Raw genomic sequence first — 16,352 nt, forward strand, 5'->3', positions numbered from 1 at the left:
TGAAGAGTCCGAACAACATAGACCTTAATAAGATCATCAAACAAACTAGGTTAAAAGGCTGATTGGCTTCATTAAAAAAACTAGGTCAAAAGGCTGATTGGCTTCATTAAAAAAACTAGGTCAAAAGGCTGATTGGGAAATCTTTTTAAAAAGAACTTTTTTTTTGAAAAGGACTGATTGGGAAATCTTAAAATGCCAAAACACTAAAAAAGACAATTATATAAATATGAAAAATTTTAAGTCAACCCCACAACGCAAGCAGGAAACTATCATCTGTAAAGAAGTAAGCTGTTTTCTTGATAATCCTGTCAGCTTTAAGCTGTTTTGTTGATAATGTCAGTTTTTTTACAGACCAATTGGAAAATGACAGGCTTGGAACTTAGCCCAAAAAAATTTATAAGCATTCAGAGTAAAAAGAAAAGTGACATGAAATGCCATAAAACTAAGTTACCTTGTTTTCTGGCTCCACAAAGGTAAGGCCACTTGGATCAGCCACAAGTAGAGGAAAGTGATTTTGATCAGTTGGTTCTATGCAAACTTTAATACTAGAACCAATATGGTGCATAGTCTCCAAATCAATGGATAAAACATCAGAGAGCAAACGGTCAACAACAAAGAGATCCTTCCCTAGCTGATCCACACCAGATTTTAGCATCGTGATTTCAGCTAATTGGTTCTTTCTTTCTTCTGAGTGAGTGGAAGATAGCTTTTCCAAATGTGCAAGAGCTTCATGTTTAGCAACTTCAGCAGATTCTTTTTGCTTGGACAGTCCAGAGAGTTCACTCAAAGACTTTGCTAGCTCCTCTTGGAGGCCATCATTTCTTTCTTGCACCTCATTTAACTCTGCAAGAAGTAGCTCAGCTGCTCTTTTAGATTTCTTTGCTTCATGTTCTGAAGATGCAAGAGCCGATTGCAAATCATGGCATAGTTGCCCAGCTCTTTTTAGCTTCTCAACTGGATTATCGATGTTAGAGCCAACATTAACTTCATCCAGGGCACTCAAAATCATGCTCAAGGTGTACTCTTTTTCTGCCAACTGATCTCTCAGGATTGAACTCTCAGATTCTATGGTCTTTATCCTCTCAGGGTAGAAAGATAAATCTTTTATCCTCTGTTCGTAGTCTGAAATAGCATTTTCCTGCAATCTGATCTCAGACTTTGAGCGCTCAACTTCACCATTCAGCTCTTCAATTAATTGCTTCAGGCTGTCACGATGTTGCACCAACGACTTACCTTTCCTAACTGCAACATTCAATTTTTCTCTTAAAGAAGATGACTTTTGTTCCTCCTGACTGAGTAGATCTTGCAGTTCTTTATTTTTGATACCCAATTCTTCCAGTTCACGAACCAATGATTCATTTGTCAGTGCAATACTCTCCTTCTCCTCCTTCAATGACAACAAGTCCCTTAGAACATCCTCTAATTTTCTGCTGAGAGCACCTCCATCTACATCACAACTGACATTACTTTCTCTCTTTTCTTCATGAGAGAGATCAGCCCCTTTACCAGCATGCCCAAGAGTTGTATCAGACTCAGAAGGTTTCCCCAAAGAAAGTGTGGTATATTTATCTATAAGCTTCCTAATTAGCTGCTCCAAAGATTCAGTTGTACCAGAGCTAGATAACACATCATCTGTTTCAGAAGTCCAAAGGAAATCTTTGACCATATCTTCCAATCTTCTTATTTCACCTTCGAGATGATGAATACGCTCCTCTGCACCAAGCATTTCATTCAGTTTCTTTTGCAAGTCACCTACTCTGCTCTGCAAGTCATCATTACTAGTTTCAGATCGGGCAGCCTTCCTTGACATTTCCTCAAAATCAATGTTCAGTGACTCCAAACTCTTCAGAAGCAACTCTTTCTCACTGACAACCAATTGATATGCATTTTCAAGCTCAGATATTTTTCTGTTCGACTCTTCAAGTTCAGCACTTGTTGATGCAAATAATGATTCAAAATTATCATACTTTTGTTGGAGAGAGTTATACTGGTTTTCAGCCTCTGAAACAGCAAGGACTAACCAACCAATCCGATCTTCAGGCTCCAGAGATCTTAAGTGTGAAGGCATGTCTATCCTGTCTAAAATCTCTTCCCACTTCTGAACAAGGTTGTTTCTTTCCATCAAGGATTGTTCAAGCATCTCATTTTGTTCTGCCAACCCATAGAACTTTCCCTGGAGCTCGTCAAATCTTCTTCTAAGGTCTTCAGAAGAACCCAAGTTTGGCTGTGGCGCCTCTTTCCATCCATCATCAATTGCATATCCTGCATCAGAATATGATCCTTCAATAGAGCTCTTGTGATCCCAATCAGTCAGAGGTACAGAATTGCCGGCAACTGACTTCGCCAACCAATCAACTTTATCAATGGTATCCTTCGAATGGAAATGATCCGGAAGCTCCAAATCTTCTAAAATCTCCTCTATTTTCTGAAGAACAGAGTCTTTGAGAAGGAATGATTCCCTTAAGGCAGTAGCAGAGTTGCGAATGTACGAGAGCTCAGATTCCAAAGCCTCCATGCGCTCACCTGCCTCCGAATAGGTCTTGAGTTTCATTTCTATTTCCTGAAGCCTTGCATCTTTCAACTGTAACTCCTCAGAGCATTTCTGCAGTTCAGAGGATGTGTCTGCAAGAGACTGTTTAAGACTGTCACGCTGCACAATCAGACCTTTGCCCTTGGTGACTGCTATGCCAAGCTTCTCTCTTATAGATGACACCCGTTGTTCAGACTGCTCAAATTCAGCAACTTTCTCTTGATATTGAGAACCAATAGATACAACATCCTCCTCAGCTCTCTTCAAACTTTCCCTAAGGACAAAAACTTCATTTTCACGCTGAACAAGTAATGAGCTCAGGTGATCCATCTGTCCTTGCAATTCAATCACTTGAGCTTCCTGGGAAGCACATTCCTGCCTGGATAACCTCACATCTTCGGTTGCATCTTTATACTTCTGAACAAGGAGAGAAGTCAGGGACTCTAGACATGATACTGGCTCATTAATGTTGATTTCAAAGCTATCTAGAGAAATGACTCCCTCAACCACTTGAACCACCCTTAAAATAGAATCTGATCCAAGGGATCTTTTGTTCAATTCTTCAAAATCTTTTGTGCTGGACATCAACTCAGATTTCAGCTTTTCATTTACGGACTCAACTTGTGTTTTCTCATCAAGAAACCTTTGCAACTGCTCCAGTACGGAATCAAAAGCACCAGGATGAGAAAGATCTACAGATTTCTCGGGATCTTCAACTTCAGCATCTTCAAGATTCCCTGGCATTTCATACACAAGTTTCTTGAGGCTACCATAAATCTTATGCAAAAGACTGACAGACTTTTCATTTTCAACTTGTAACAAGTCCAACTTCTCGTTGACTTCACGGGAGATGCTCAACATTGACTCATGGCGAGCAGCTTCAACTTGATCCTGCAATGCCTCAATCACATTGATAGCAGCATCAATAGATGCAGCAGTACGACTACTTAAGTTTATGCTCCCTAGATCATGGTCTACTCTTGAAGTTGGAGAGGAGCCAACGGCCTCAACAGACAAATCTAGCCTCTGAAGTGTCTGAAAAACCTGATCAACTGTAGAGTTCCATTCTTCTTGGAGTATTGATCCACTGTCAGCAACCTCCTTGTAAAGAGTTTCTACCTGATAAGAGGTGGAAGAACCCATTTCTTTGCAGCTTTCACGCATTGCACCCAGCTGGTTCTGCAAAATAGGAAGTTTTTCCTGAAAGCTACTGAAATTCTCCCTTAACTGTCTGTTCTCAGCTTTTCTAGTGACTTCTTGCTTTTGCAAAGCTTCATTTAGGACCATAAGCTCTTCCAGCCTTTCTTTAGCATTCCAGAAACACCCCCTTAAACTTTCATTGAAAACCATTAGTTCAATGTTTGCCACTCCCAAAAGGTCAATGTGTTCACACAGAGACTCGCATTTGGCCCTGAGTTCTTCAGCAGCAACCTCAGTGGCTTTTTTACTACTTTTCTCTCCTTCAAGAAATTGATAGCCGTTGCCAGCTGCCAACTCCAAATCTTTCAGCAACACCCTTAATGTTTTTGTTAGCCCTTGAATTAGCACATAGGGATCTGCACCTGTTTGATTTTCAGAAGACTGGAACTCCTCTGATTGATGCTCGTCGTCATGGTCCTTAGGCTCAAAAGCTTGAATAAGTCTTGACACACCAGGTGAAACCGCCTTACCAGATGACCTACTCATAGAAACCGACTGAGTGTTCATACCTTCAATTGTGTTCTCAAGCTTTTCTAGTACTCTCTCTGCCTCCTCCACGAGTCTTTTCACAACTCCAAAACAATTTGAACCATCATCATCAATTAGATTTTCTGGTGCAAAGCTAGAGCGGCAAGAAAGTTCAAGCTGATGCGCAGCTTCTTCCTTAGATTGATATGCAAAGCTGTTTTGGTTAGGTGATTCTGTTTTCATCGCTCCAGACAACTCCGAGCTTCTCTTCAGATGCATGTTTTCCTCAGTTAGATGCTCAATACGCAGAGTAGCGACTTTCAGGTCATCTTCCACCTTGTTGCACGAGTTCTTGTATTCTACCAACTGAAATGACTGTTTCTCAGTCTCACTGAGAAGATGCTTTTTCTGCTCCTCAAGCTCATTTCTCTCTTCCACCACCAAAGTCAAATGCCCCTTTGCTTCAGCCAATTCCGTCTGCAGAGCTTCAATTAGAGACTTCGATTCCTTAAGCTCCATTCCTAGTTTCTCAGTTTCACCGAGAAGAGAATTATTCTCCTCCTGTAGCTGTTTCTTTGCTTCTGTTACAGATATCAAACTCTCATTTATGTTCTTGTTCTCAACCTCAAGAGCTTCCACAACATTTTTGTAGTCTGACAATTGAGCAAACAGTTTCTCATTCTCGGTGATTAGGTGTTCCTTCTCTCCATGAAGTTTCATTTTCTCCTCACTCAACGAAGTGAAGTTCTGCGATAACTCTTCATTATCCAACTGCAATGATCCGAACAAAGCTTTAGACTGTGCTAGATCTGTTCCCAAATTCTTGTTCTCAAGAACAAGATTCTCTTTGTCCTCCAAAAGCTTCTTATTCTCTTCAGACAACAAATTAAGGCTTCCTATTAAGCTTTCATTTCGAACCTGTAAAGTTGCCACCAAATTGCGACAGTCCACCATCTCTGAAGACAGACTTGCATTTTCACCAAGTGATGTTTCCAATTTAGTCTGCAACTCATTTATTCTTTCAGAAAATTCTCCAACCTCAGCTTTAGAAATGTGAAGCTGCTCTTGGAGGTCATCCCTTTCAGATACAATCAATTGAAATTCAGATCTTGATTGTGCAAGCTGATCAGCAAGGCTATTATTCTTCTCTCCAAGTTCAATCGATGAAGCTGTGGCCGCAGATATTTGGTCAGTCAACTTATGATGTTGATGACAGAGTTCCATCTGAAGTTCCGACTCTTCAGCTAGCTGCAAACAAGATACATCTTTTACAAGACTAGCGAGGTATAGCTGTTCTTTGAGCTTCTCAAAAGCGTCAAAAAGTTTCAAAGAAGGTGCATTTGGAGCTGAGTCTCTAGACGTGAGCAAGAACTTGAAGTCATCTTCATCAAGGTCTCGTACCACCTCCGCCAACTGACGCAAGCTAACATAACTTGCATCTGGCCTGGATGAGATGTTCACCATCTTATTCTCCATAGAATTCCCAGAAACAATATCTCTGGAGTAGGAAATTTGAACCTCATCCCCGCAATTTTCATATTCCCCAGAACCTGAAGGTATTTCCAGTTTTTCTTCCTTTTGTGAACCTGAAACTGCATCTTCCATCTGATGACCTACCATTAGAGAACGTATTAAAGAGAGTTCATCCATTTCAGGTAAAAAGTGAACAGTATTTGGTTGCCTACCCCCGTCTTCAGCTATTTCAGCGTTCTGAGTTGCCAAAACAGTTGATGGAACATTATTTGGCTTGCTGAGTTGAATGTATTCCGCTTTTGTCTCCTCCCTTCCCTCATCTCCCACTAATGTGGCTGTCTGGCTAATAGAAGTCTCAGTTGGTTCGTTCAAAGAAAGATTCTTGTCTCCTTCAATCTCTACCTCACTGCTTGAATCACCTTTCTTCGAACCTGAATTATGTGGTTCCTGCATTGTCCCTACCCAGCAACAATGAGACTTTCATTACAGGCAAACATACACAATTGGATAAAGGACATGCAAAGGGCATGGATGTCAAGAGAGAAGGCACAACCTACATCTGTTACCTGCTCCTGCACATGCAGCCTTTCCACTTCTACTTGGTGCGCAGCTGCTTCATCAGCACTGGAATAAGATGAGAATTCAACAGGCACATCTGTTGCAGAACTTTTAGTGGACACATCAGAAGCAATAATTCCTGGAGCTTCCAAACGATCATCTTTTACATCCTCATTTACCATTTTGGCATTAGCATGTTCAGAAATTGAAGATGAACTAACAATACCCCGATCACCAGAATCTGAATTCAAGGCAGCTTCAAGTTCCGCAGCATCCTCGTTTACCAGCTTGCCACTGGCTGGCGTTGCTTCAACTGTGTCAACATTGTTTGACTCATCAAGAGGAGGAGCTTCAGAATGTTTTCCGGGGAGATCCTTTTTGGTAAGCAACTCCGAGGAAGTAGGAATATCATCACCTCTGTGAAGTGGTTTTTCTCCACCAGGAACTTGGTCTGATTTTTCCGTCACATCAACAGGATCTGGAGTAGCATCACCAGCAGATCTACTGGCTTTACTTGATTTACCACCTTTACCATCCTTCTTCTGTCTGAATTGTTGAAGCTGGTAAACAAAAATATATCACATTTAATAGGAATAAAGCAGGATAGGTTTATTTTAAGAAAGAGTTCATAGTTGACACAATGAAAGGCATCCATCATCGCCAGTAAAATATTCATAAACTAAGTTTCCTCCAATACTAGCATAGTCAGAAGATACGAGTGTCACAAGTCCTATACGACATTGAGTCGCACATGAACATGTGAAATCTTCCAATATTAGATTTTTTTCTTCTTCTTTTGAATAATTTACATGCATGCATATCCATACAGAGACCATAAATAATTCATTAAATTGTGTTGATAACTAAAAAGAACATACAAAACAAACTTCATTAATTTGTGATGCACCAACTCAAAACAAGTCCCAATTGGTGCTTCCAATATGCCAAGGATGGAAAGCATGAAACGAATATTTGATGAAAACAGGGTGTTGGTTGGGAAGAAGACCAACGCTGAGACTATGGTGGCAAAGTAAAGAAGACTACCCCATCAAGAAGAAGAAATGCATTGCGACACAGTGAAACAATAATAGTTAGCCATGCAAAGCTGAGATTTACAGCAATGCAGAAGGGTTAAAGCATCACGGTAAATCCTGTCTTGGTGCTATGTTCTGATTGGGTTCACCCTAATTTGTGATGCACCGCACTTAAAACAGGTCCCAATTGGTACTTCCAATATGCCCAAGGATGGAAAGCATGAATCGAATGTTTGATGAAAAAAGGTGTTGGTTGGGAAGAAGACAAATGCTGAGACTATGTGGGCAAAGTAAAGAAGGTTAACCCATCAAGAAGAAGAAATGCATTGCGACACGGAGAAACAATAATAGTTTGGCATGCAAAGCTGAGGGTTACAACAATGCACAAGGGTTAAAGCATCATGGTAAAACCTATCTTGGTGCGATGTTTTAGGGATTTTGACGTCTTTACACTGTAACTATATAAGCCTCAACCTTAACGTGTATCAAGGATCTTTCATAGCTATTAGCAGTAAATGGATAGAATGAGAATATTAGGGTAAACCCAATGAAGATTGAGGTTCTTCAAGACTCAAAATTAAGATTCTTTTCGATCAATAAGACTCAAAAGAAAGATTTGGACTCGGATCTTATGAGATTGGACTGAGTTGTGTCATGAGCGTTCCTATCTTTGAGATTAACTCATAATTAGAATTGGTTTTAGCAAGGATTAAAGGAAAATGGCAGAATTTAAGGGTAACTCTATATTATTGTTCCTAATTACCAAATCCCCAATTCTCTGGTAATGTCAATACATTGTAGAAATTATTGCATGGTTACAGCAGTTAGAAGTAAAAAGTGTTTGAGAGCTTTGAAGGTTGATAACATTTTTATTGAAGTATTGTGCTTGAAGAACATGTTGGACAAGCGTATAGTAGATATGAGCATTCCCTGTTTGTTGCTTATATGTTCCATTTTTGAGAAAGATGAAAAAAAGAAACATCATATGCAGCAAACACATCATGCTCATATCTAGGATACACTTGCCCCAGCATCTTAAAATGTTTCTTGAGATTAGGGCAGCCCGGTGCACTAAGCTCCCGCTATGCGCAGGGTCCGGGGAAGAGCCTGACCATAAGGATCTATTGTACACTGCCTCACCTTACATTTCTGCAAGGGGTTGTTTCCAAGGCTTGAACCCGTGACCTTCTGGTCACATGGCAGACTTCAAGGCTCCCCTTCTATTTCTTGAGATCTATTTGATAATTTTTAAATACATAATACATAAGGACCTATATATGAACAGTTGATGCAAGTTAAAACATGATTTGACTTAAGAATCTAGTAAGCTTACCTATAGTCATCTACTATCCATATGATCAATAGACTATACATGGAGGTACCTTCTCCTTAAACCAAAAGAACACATGAAAATGACCCAAAAAAAAGTTGATCCTATTTAAATCTGTTTCAGCATCCTAAACCATTCTCTTATTAATTTAATTCCAAATAAGCCAAAAGATGCACAATGATGCAGTCTTCCACGCTACATTCCTTTCTCTACGAATACTCGGTGACACTCCAATATCTATTTTACAAGATATAACAAAACAAACCAAAGCACAAGAGGGCAGTTTATCCAGCTTGGTGCTGATTATCAAGGTCATTGAACCGGGTTTTATTGAGTGTTACTTGAAAAGGTATGCCTGATCAAAATAACCCGTAAGGTCATAGCAGTCTTAATTTTCTTAGCCCCTTATTTTCTTTTTCTCCTAATTTTTCAAAACAGGGATCTTAATACCTACGGTAGGATGTGCTTAGGCATCAGAGCAGATGCTCCAGCAATACTCGGGGAGAAAGAATTGTACTTAATTAAATGTAAAGAAGAGACATCTGACATCCGACAGCAAAGAGATTGAAGCAGTTAAGAAAAAGACTCATCCACAAACACGTGGGACAACTAGCTATGAACGTAGTAAAAACATTTTGGGCCAAAAGAAGCTACTATATAGCAAGAAAAGTGTAACACTAGAAGAAATACTATAACCATTTACTTCTCCATTTTCTCTTGTTATATCAACTACACCTCAATGCAAAACCAGTCGGGATTATCTATACGATTGTCATTTTGCTTGATACAGTGCAAGACAAAACCTCGGAATTAAGTATTAAGAAGATTCATCATCATGCCACACTAATTTTCACTCAACCTCCTCTTTATTTGGGTTTAGGACTGACTACACTTCTCCGATTTCCAAACTTCTTACATTTACAACAACAACAACAGACCCAGTATATTCCCACAAAGTGAGGTATGGGGAGGGTAAAATGTACGCAGTCAATACCACTACCTCCTCCGAGGAAGTAGAGAGGCTGTTTCCGATAGACCCTCGGCTCAAGATAGAGAATAATATACCAAGGTCGTAATGAGACATGAAACAGGATGTTTAGCATAACAGAGATAAGAGATAAGAAATAATAACCCTAAGTATCAGAGAAATAAGAAATAAGAGGAATACGAACAATACGGAATAGGGAACAGTATAATAGTAACATGCACTCACAGACCTAAAACACCCACCACACCCAAACTCTCCCAACACCTAGCCACAACCTACACACTCACACTAGCCGTCTACCCTAATCCGAGCCCTCCACACTAGCAATTGTATAGCTTAGCAATGGTTTCTTATGACAGGTACCTCAACTATTCCTATCTCCCACACTCGCCCCCGAATAGATAGGAAGTAACTCCGCCACGGTGCCACCAAGGCTGAGACAGATGGGCAGAAACCACCTACTCCTTCCATTTCAATTCGTCTGTCTTACTTTCCCTTTAGTCTGCTTCAAAAAGAACGCGTCTTTTCCTTTTCCGAAAACTCTTTAATTCCAACTTTCCACATTCATGTTTACGAACACAAAATTAAAGGTCATTTTACTACATTCTACAACATTCAAAAATCTCTATTTTTCCTAAACTCTGTACCAAGTAAAAACCAGACAACCAAATTCAAACGAACCGAATAGTAAATTTTAACAGCTTAGCAACACACTATAACTGTGCAAAACGAAGAACAGCAATGAAAAAAGTTACCTTTTTACAAAAAAGTTGGGGGCATATTACTTAAAACTCCGTGCCAATCAAACTACATTCAATAAAATGGGACGACATATTTCTTAAAACTCCATGCCAGTCAAACTACATCACATTAACCGGGACGATACATCTCTTAAAACTCCGTACCAGTCAAACTACATCACATAAACTGGGACGACACATCTCTTAAAACTCCGTGCCAGTCACACTACATCACATCAACTGGGACGACACATCTCTTAAAACCCGTACCAGTCAAACTACATCACATAAATTGGGAAGACATTTCTTAAACTCTGTGTCAATTAAACTACAACACATTAACTAGACCGACACATCTCTTAAACTCCGTGTCAGTCAAACTACATCACATACATAAGAACACCATATTTCTTAAACTCTGGGCCAGTCAAACTACATCTCATAAATTACGACGATATTTTTACCACCTTAGCAACACATTACAACTGTGCAGAACGAATAACAATACGAAAAAAATACCTTTTTACGACCAGCAGCAAGCAGATCGGTTCGGCTTTTATTCTTATCCATTCAATTCAATCCAATCCGATCCGATCCAATACAGCTGCAATTATATTCAATACTTTTCCAACACCATTATAAACTAATCAAATAAAACTGCAAAATTCCCCCAAAAAACAAAATAGTTAAAATTAAAAATCAGAATAACCTAATTTGCAAAATTCAAATACAGAAAATGAAAATGAATAATTCGGTTACCTTTCGAGTTGTTGTATATTGAAAATCTCAAATGAAATTTGTATGTAGTTTCAATTTTTCTTTTCTAGTATGAAATATGTATATATTTATTTATTTAATTATACTTAGTTTTGTCTATTTTTGGGCTATTTGGAGTAATAATGAGTTGTTTGTTTATCGGTTGAGAAGTAGGAAGAAGAGGGTGAATATCTTAGATCTGACGCAAAGGTTGGTTTTTCTGCTAAATATTTTGGGTAGGCCCAACTTTGGTTATTATTGGCCCAATTACACATAAATCTCGAATTTTTAATGGGTTCTAACACCTTATCTCATAACTTTGTTTTATAATATAATATCTCGAATACATTGATTACACCATAACACATATAGGTTGTGATACATTTAAAACAAAATTATTTTTTAATTAAGAAAGTAACGGATTATTATTTATTCTGGGGAGCAAATCACGCACAATCAGTTACACGGTGAATTTTTGAGATACACAAAATCAGCAATAGCCACGGCCAACTTTCAAATTTCAAGGAAATCATATGTATTGATTTCAATTGTATCAAAAAATTCTTCCTTCTTCATTCTCCAATTTTTTTATTATTTTCAGTGGCGACTACATTTGTGTTGTTGCAACATTTCGGTGCTTGGATTTCACAGACTAGGTACAACAACTATCGTGTTAACGACATTGTGATTCATGAAAATGCTTCATATCGAAATTTAATGAATGTTATATCAATTCAATTGAAATTTGATGAATCTCTGAAAAAAATACATGTCAAATACGTTGAAAATTTATCAGTAATAGAGGTTCATAATGATATGGTTATGAACCTTTTTTTTTTTGAGATTTTGAAACATGCATCGAAATTCGGCAAAGTCATCACGTATGTTGGTAAGTTATTTACAAATTATGTAACTGTCACAAAATTTCTTTGCAGAGTTTTGGATCTCTACTGACAGCAAATGTGTCATAATGATACATCTGAAAATATATGCCATCACATCATTCATATTATAAGATGATTAACGTATCTGTAAATTAAAAACTATTTTTCAGTTTAGGGAATCAACGAACTACATCTACAGAGTGTATGGAGAAGGAAGAAAATACATAGTTCGATTGGATAATAGAACATGCAACTGCGGTAGATTTCAACTTGACGAGATACCTTGTATGCATGCTATTGCTGTTTTGAAAAGCAAACATGTAAAGAAAATGAAGTCATACTGTTCTGATTACTACAAAAATGGGACACCAGTCAAGACGTATGAAATGACACTTTGTCCAATGCCTGATAAATTGAATTGACATGTACCAACGGAGGTGTTGGAAGATGTGATTTTTCCTCCAAAATATAAAAGAACCAAGAAGACCTAAGAAAGAGAGACAAAAGAAAAGTAGTGAAACATTTTCATCAACTTCAAATTGTTGTGAAAAGTGTGGTCGTGAAGGTCATAACAGATGCACCTGCAACTACTTTTCAAAGAAGATGTGATATTTTTGTTTGAATTGGAATATGAAATGTTTATGAAGTTCAATATTATGAATTCAATAATTTTAGTTAATCTCTCAAAAATATGTTTCATGAGATATCAATTAATTGTTTATAATTGATACAAATTAAACGTTAGATAAAGTTATATGATTCTTATTAAGCGTTTATGGAAGTTATGTGATTCATATTAATATTGTCCGTATTAGTTTTAAGACGTTATCTGATACATTAGTGATACTTTTTACTAGTTAAAATAAATGTGATACATTTAAAACTCCTTAACTAATTTTGAAAAAAAATATTATAATTATAATTCATACAATTATGAACGCTCTATGATACATGTTACACGTTTATGAAAGTTATGTGATTCATATTAATAGTGCTTGAATTTATTTTAATACGTTTCGATATATCTGATATGGTATATTAGTGATACAGTTTTTTAGAATACATAAATGAGGTACATATATGTGATACGTTTTAAACTCTTAAACTAATTATGAAAAAAGCTATAATTGTGATTCATATTACTAATAACAAATTTGCAATATATAAATCAACTTTATATGTATTTGATTAACTTGTGTAGTCAATATGCTACACAAATATTTACATTACCTAAAATCTATCAAACATATGTATCAAACATGTAATAGATAATGTCAAACACAATCATAACATATATATAACATAAAAATATGGTCCAAAATATTGGAAACGTTCTATTTCGTAATCTAAAATGTCATTACAGTTACAACTAGACAACTTAAAAGTTAAATCAACCAATGATAGTCTCAACATCTATCAAAAAAACTTAAAACTTAAAAGTAGTAGACTTGAAATATACAAAAAATCTAACCACATAACAAACGGTTACATCAAATTATCAAACAATAACTACTAGACTACTACAGCTCGACATTTATCATTTTCGTATTCTCTGATGGAATAAAGGTGTGTTATTCCTAGGCGGATCTTGATTGTCACCCTATAATCCCACAACAATGACATGTATTTAGTATGATACAACCCTGAATTAAAATCTGAAGAAGGTATTTGAAGGCCATCACCTAAAAATTCAACATATGCCGCAACAAACAAACAACAATCCCTGCAACATATTAATAGATTAGTTTAGAAATTCCAGCGGTCAGTTATGTAAAATTCATATAAATATATTTAAAATAAAAAATGATACATACAGTGTGTCGCTTGATCATTGCACAATACCATCAATAAACTGAATATCAAATGTATGTTCATCTGTCTTTTCCTTGTATGCTTTCAGTAGTGACCAGTCCGTGTGTTCTTTCTTCTAAAAAAAATTAGATATTGACAAGAAAGTTGACAATATTTCAGCAACCTTTTCAAAATATTGAGAATAACACAAATTAAACAATGATTCATATATTCATGTGTAAATGTATCACCCTTTTATAAATGTATCTAAAAACATAATAATTAAACAAAAATGTAGAACATATGTATCATCAATAATCTGATCATAAATGTATCACTCTTACTGATACACTAAAGACTTGGAAAGCGCAAGAAATGCATAAAAATAGTCCACAAGTTAGCCAAACCCGAGAGCTCTTTTGAAGATCTAGTCTCGGCCAACTTCAACAACAATAAGAATGACACAATATTAAGGTGTTTTAACATTAAAACAACGAACCAACAAACTAAAAAGGTAAATAACAAGATGAAACAACAATGAGACGAACAACAACAATATTAAACACCCCACACGACTTACACTAAATAAGAGGAACGATACAAGATTGCAATAAAAGTAAAGGGATAGATAGATAGACCAATGGTTGGTATAATCTTAAGAACCCAAGAGCTTATTCCACTTTTGTACCCTTAACACTACATAAAATAAATACCTATCTCTTACATGACACAGTATAGGATTTCACCTCTCAAGCATCGATGCTTCTAAGCAAAACTCAATCACTAGTGATTCCACACTAGTTCTTGACCTAGTTTCGATTTGGTGCCTCAAAGGAGCGAGGACTTGTGTTCTTTTGTGTCTTATGACTTAAAACATTCTCAAAAACTAACTAAAGAATCCGTAACATATTCCTTATATAGCTATTACAAAATAGAAGACAAAATGTCCATAATAGCCCTCAAGGGTGAGGCGCCCATCAAGTATAAAAAGTGGACTGATTTGGTGTATTTTGGCCCTCTTTTACACTTCAATTGCACACACCAAGGCTCGGGTCCAACACGTACTTTTATAAGTCCATATCCATGATTATTCTAGTATCATCCACTCCATCTTGAGAGAAATTTGTCCACAAATTTATGGCTTCACCTCGTTTAATTGACCACTTCAAAAGAAATCATTCAGACAGCCCGCAAAACATGAGATGACACAAAATAGTCCGAAAAAAAATCATGAGGAACTCGAGACCTTAGTAACACAAGTCTTGGCCAACATCTTTATTTTGAACCTCGGCTTCCTCTCCATCTTGAGCCTTGTCTTTAATCTCATTCGAAGTCTCCTACCATCATACAAGCATCGTCGTAGACTCCATATCTATCATTTTTCTTTCTACCATTCTCCTCTACATATATATTTCGGCTTTGGTAAAGTGGAGTTTCGGTTGAGAGGATTGATTTGGTAAAGTGGAGCTTCGGTTGTGGAGCTTGGATGGGAGGTATTTGGATTCCAAGTCTTTTTTGTTGGACTTAATCGAATGGAGGAGGGATTAACTTATGTAGGTCTCGAGTTTGAGGACATTTGGTGGTTTGGCTTATGTCTATGTCATTTGATGGTGGTCTTGGAGGATTGATCATTTGAGGTAAAGTTTCGGGAGTAGAAACACAAGAGTTCCTTCGACTCTCCACCCGATCCAACCTCTTAAGTATAGTAGACATATCTGAGCCTAATTTTTCAAGACCCACATTTGCCTTAGCTAATTCTCGGGAAATAGCATCAAGGTGGGACAAAATGGATTCCATTATGGCCAAGAAGTTACCTATAAAAATAGAAAACATGTTAGTTGTATAACAAAATATCCTCACTCTCTCTTTTTATTTCTTCTCTCAGATCCCTCGCATTCAATCTCACAAGTATTGCAAACTTACTTGTACTCCGAGATGTGTTGAGAGGTGAATCCAACATTTACAATGACTCTAAAGAGTAAGGAAGACACACAAGGACGTATTACAATGACTAAACAAAATTACAACACACAAAGAAAAGTTAACACGAAGAACGATTTTAAAACTAACTTACAATCTAGTACTAGCTTGTAAGTTAGATTTGGGATCAACAAACGAAACTAAAGACATAAAATAAAACTAGAAAATCAAAAGTTGAGCTTAAAATTTATCGTGTGACAGTAATTAGTGATGTGGCAGTCCGTGATTGGCCTCGGTTCCCAACAATTTTATTTTCCAAATTTGGAAGTCTTGATCAGTTTTACAATTTGGAAGTAGTGGGAATTGGTTAAGGAGGGAACTATAAGTCTTGGAATCTTTTTTTTTTTCTAATTTTAAAAAAAGAAAGACTTGACTTTCTTTGTACTTCTCCTTAAAACATGGACCCTTGTTTTATGGAAAAGTTGTGGAGATGTGATGTAAAATCCTTTGGTGGTTGGGGGTCTTTCAAGACTTAACAAGTATTAAACCTTGTCTTTCACCTTTTGAAGATCTAAGTTCACTTTAATATTAACAAGGTGAAGAATATGATGAAGAACTTCAAGAACACAATAACCACAACAAGAGCAACCAACAACAATCTCCAAGAAAAACAACAATTC

General features: G+C 37.0%; 1 protein-coding gene across 6 annotated transcripts; it reads right to left on the minus strand.

Moving 5' to 3' along the window:
- Window positions 1-451: 451 nt before the first annotated feature.
- Window positions 452-11,274, minus strand: LOC107849057 (trans-Golgi network-localized SYP41-interacting protein 1; the record flags this gene model as incomplete). 6 transcript variants are annotated; one of them, XM_047403810.1, is given in 5 exon segments in its annotated part: window positions 452-5,811; window positions 5,884-6,118; window positions 6,238-6,789; window positions 10,841-10,978; window positions 11,081-11,274. In XM_047403810.1, coding segments are annotated over 4 exon segments (6,198 nt in total), but the record flags the coding sequence as incomplete, so codon positions are not given.
- Between the last annotated feature and the right edge of the window lie 5,078 nt (window positions 11,275-16,352).

The sequence above is a fragment of the Capsicum annuum genome, unplaced genomic scaffold, assembly GCF_002878395.1.
Source record: "Capsicum annuum cultivar UCD-10X-F1 unplaced genomic scaffold, UCD10Xv1.1 ctg4839, whole genome shotgun sequence".
NCBI classification, from domain to species: domain Eukaryota; kingdom Viridiplantae; phylum Streptophyta; class Magnoliopsida; order Solanales; family Solanaceae; genus Capsicum; species Capsicum annuum.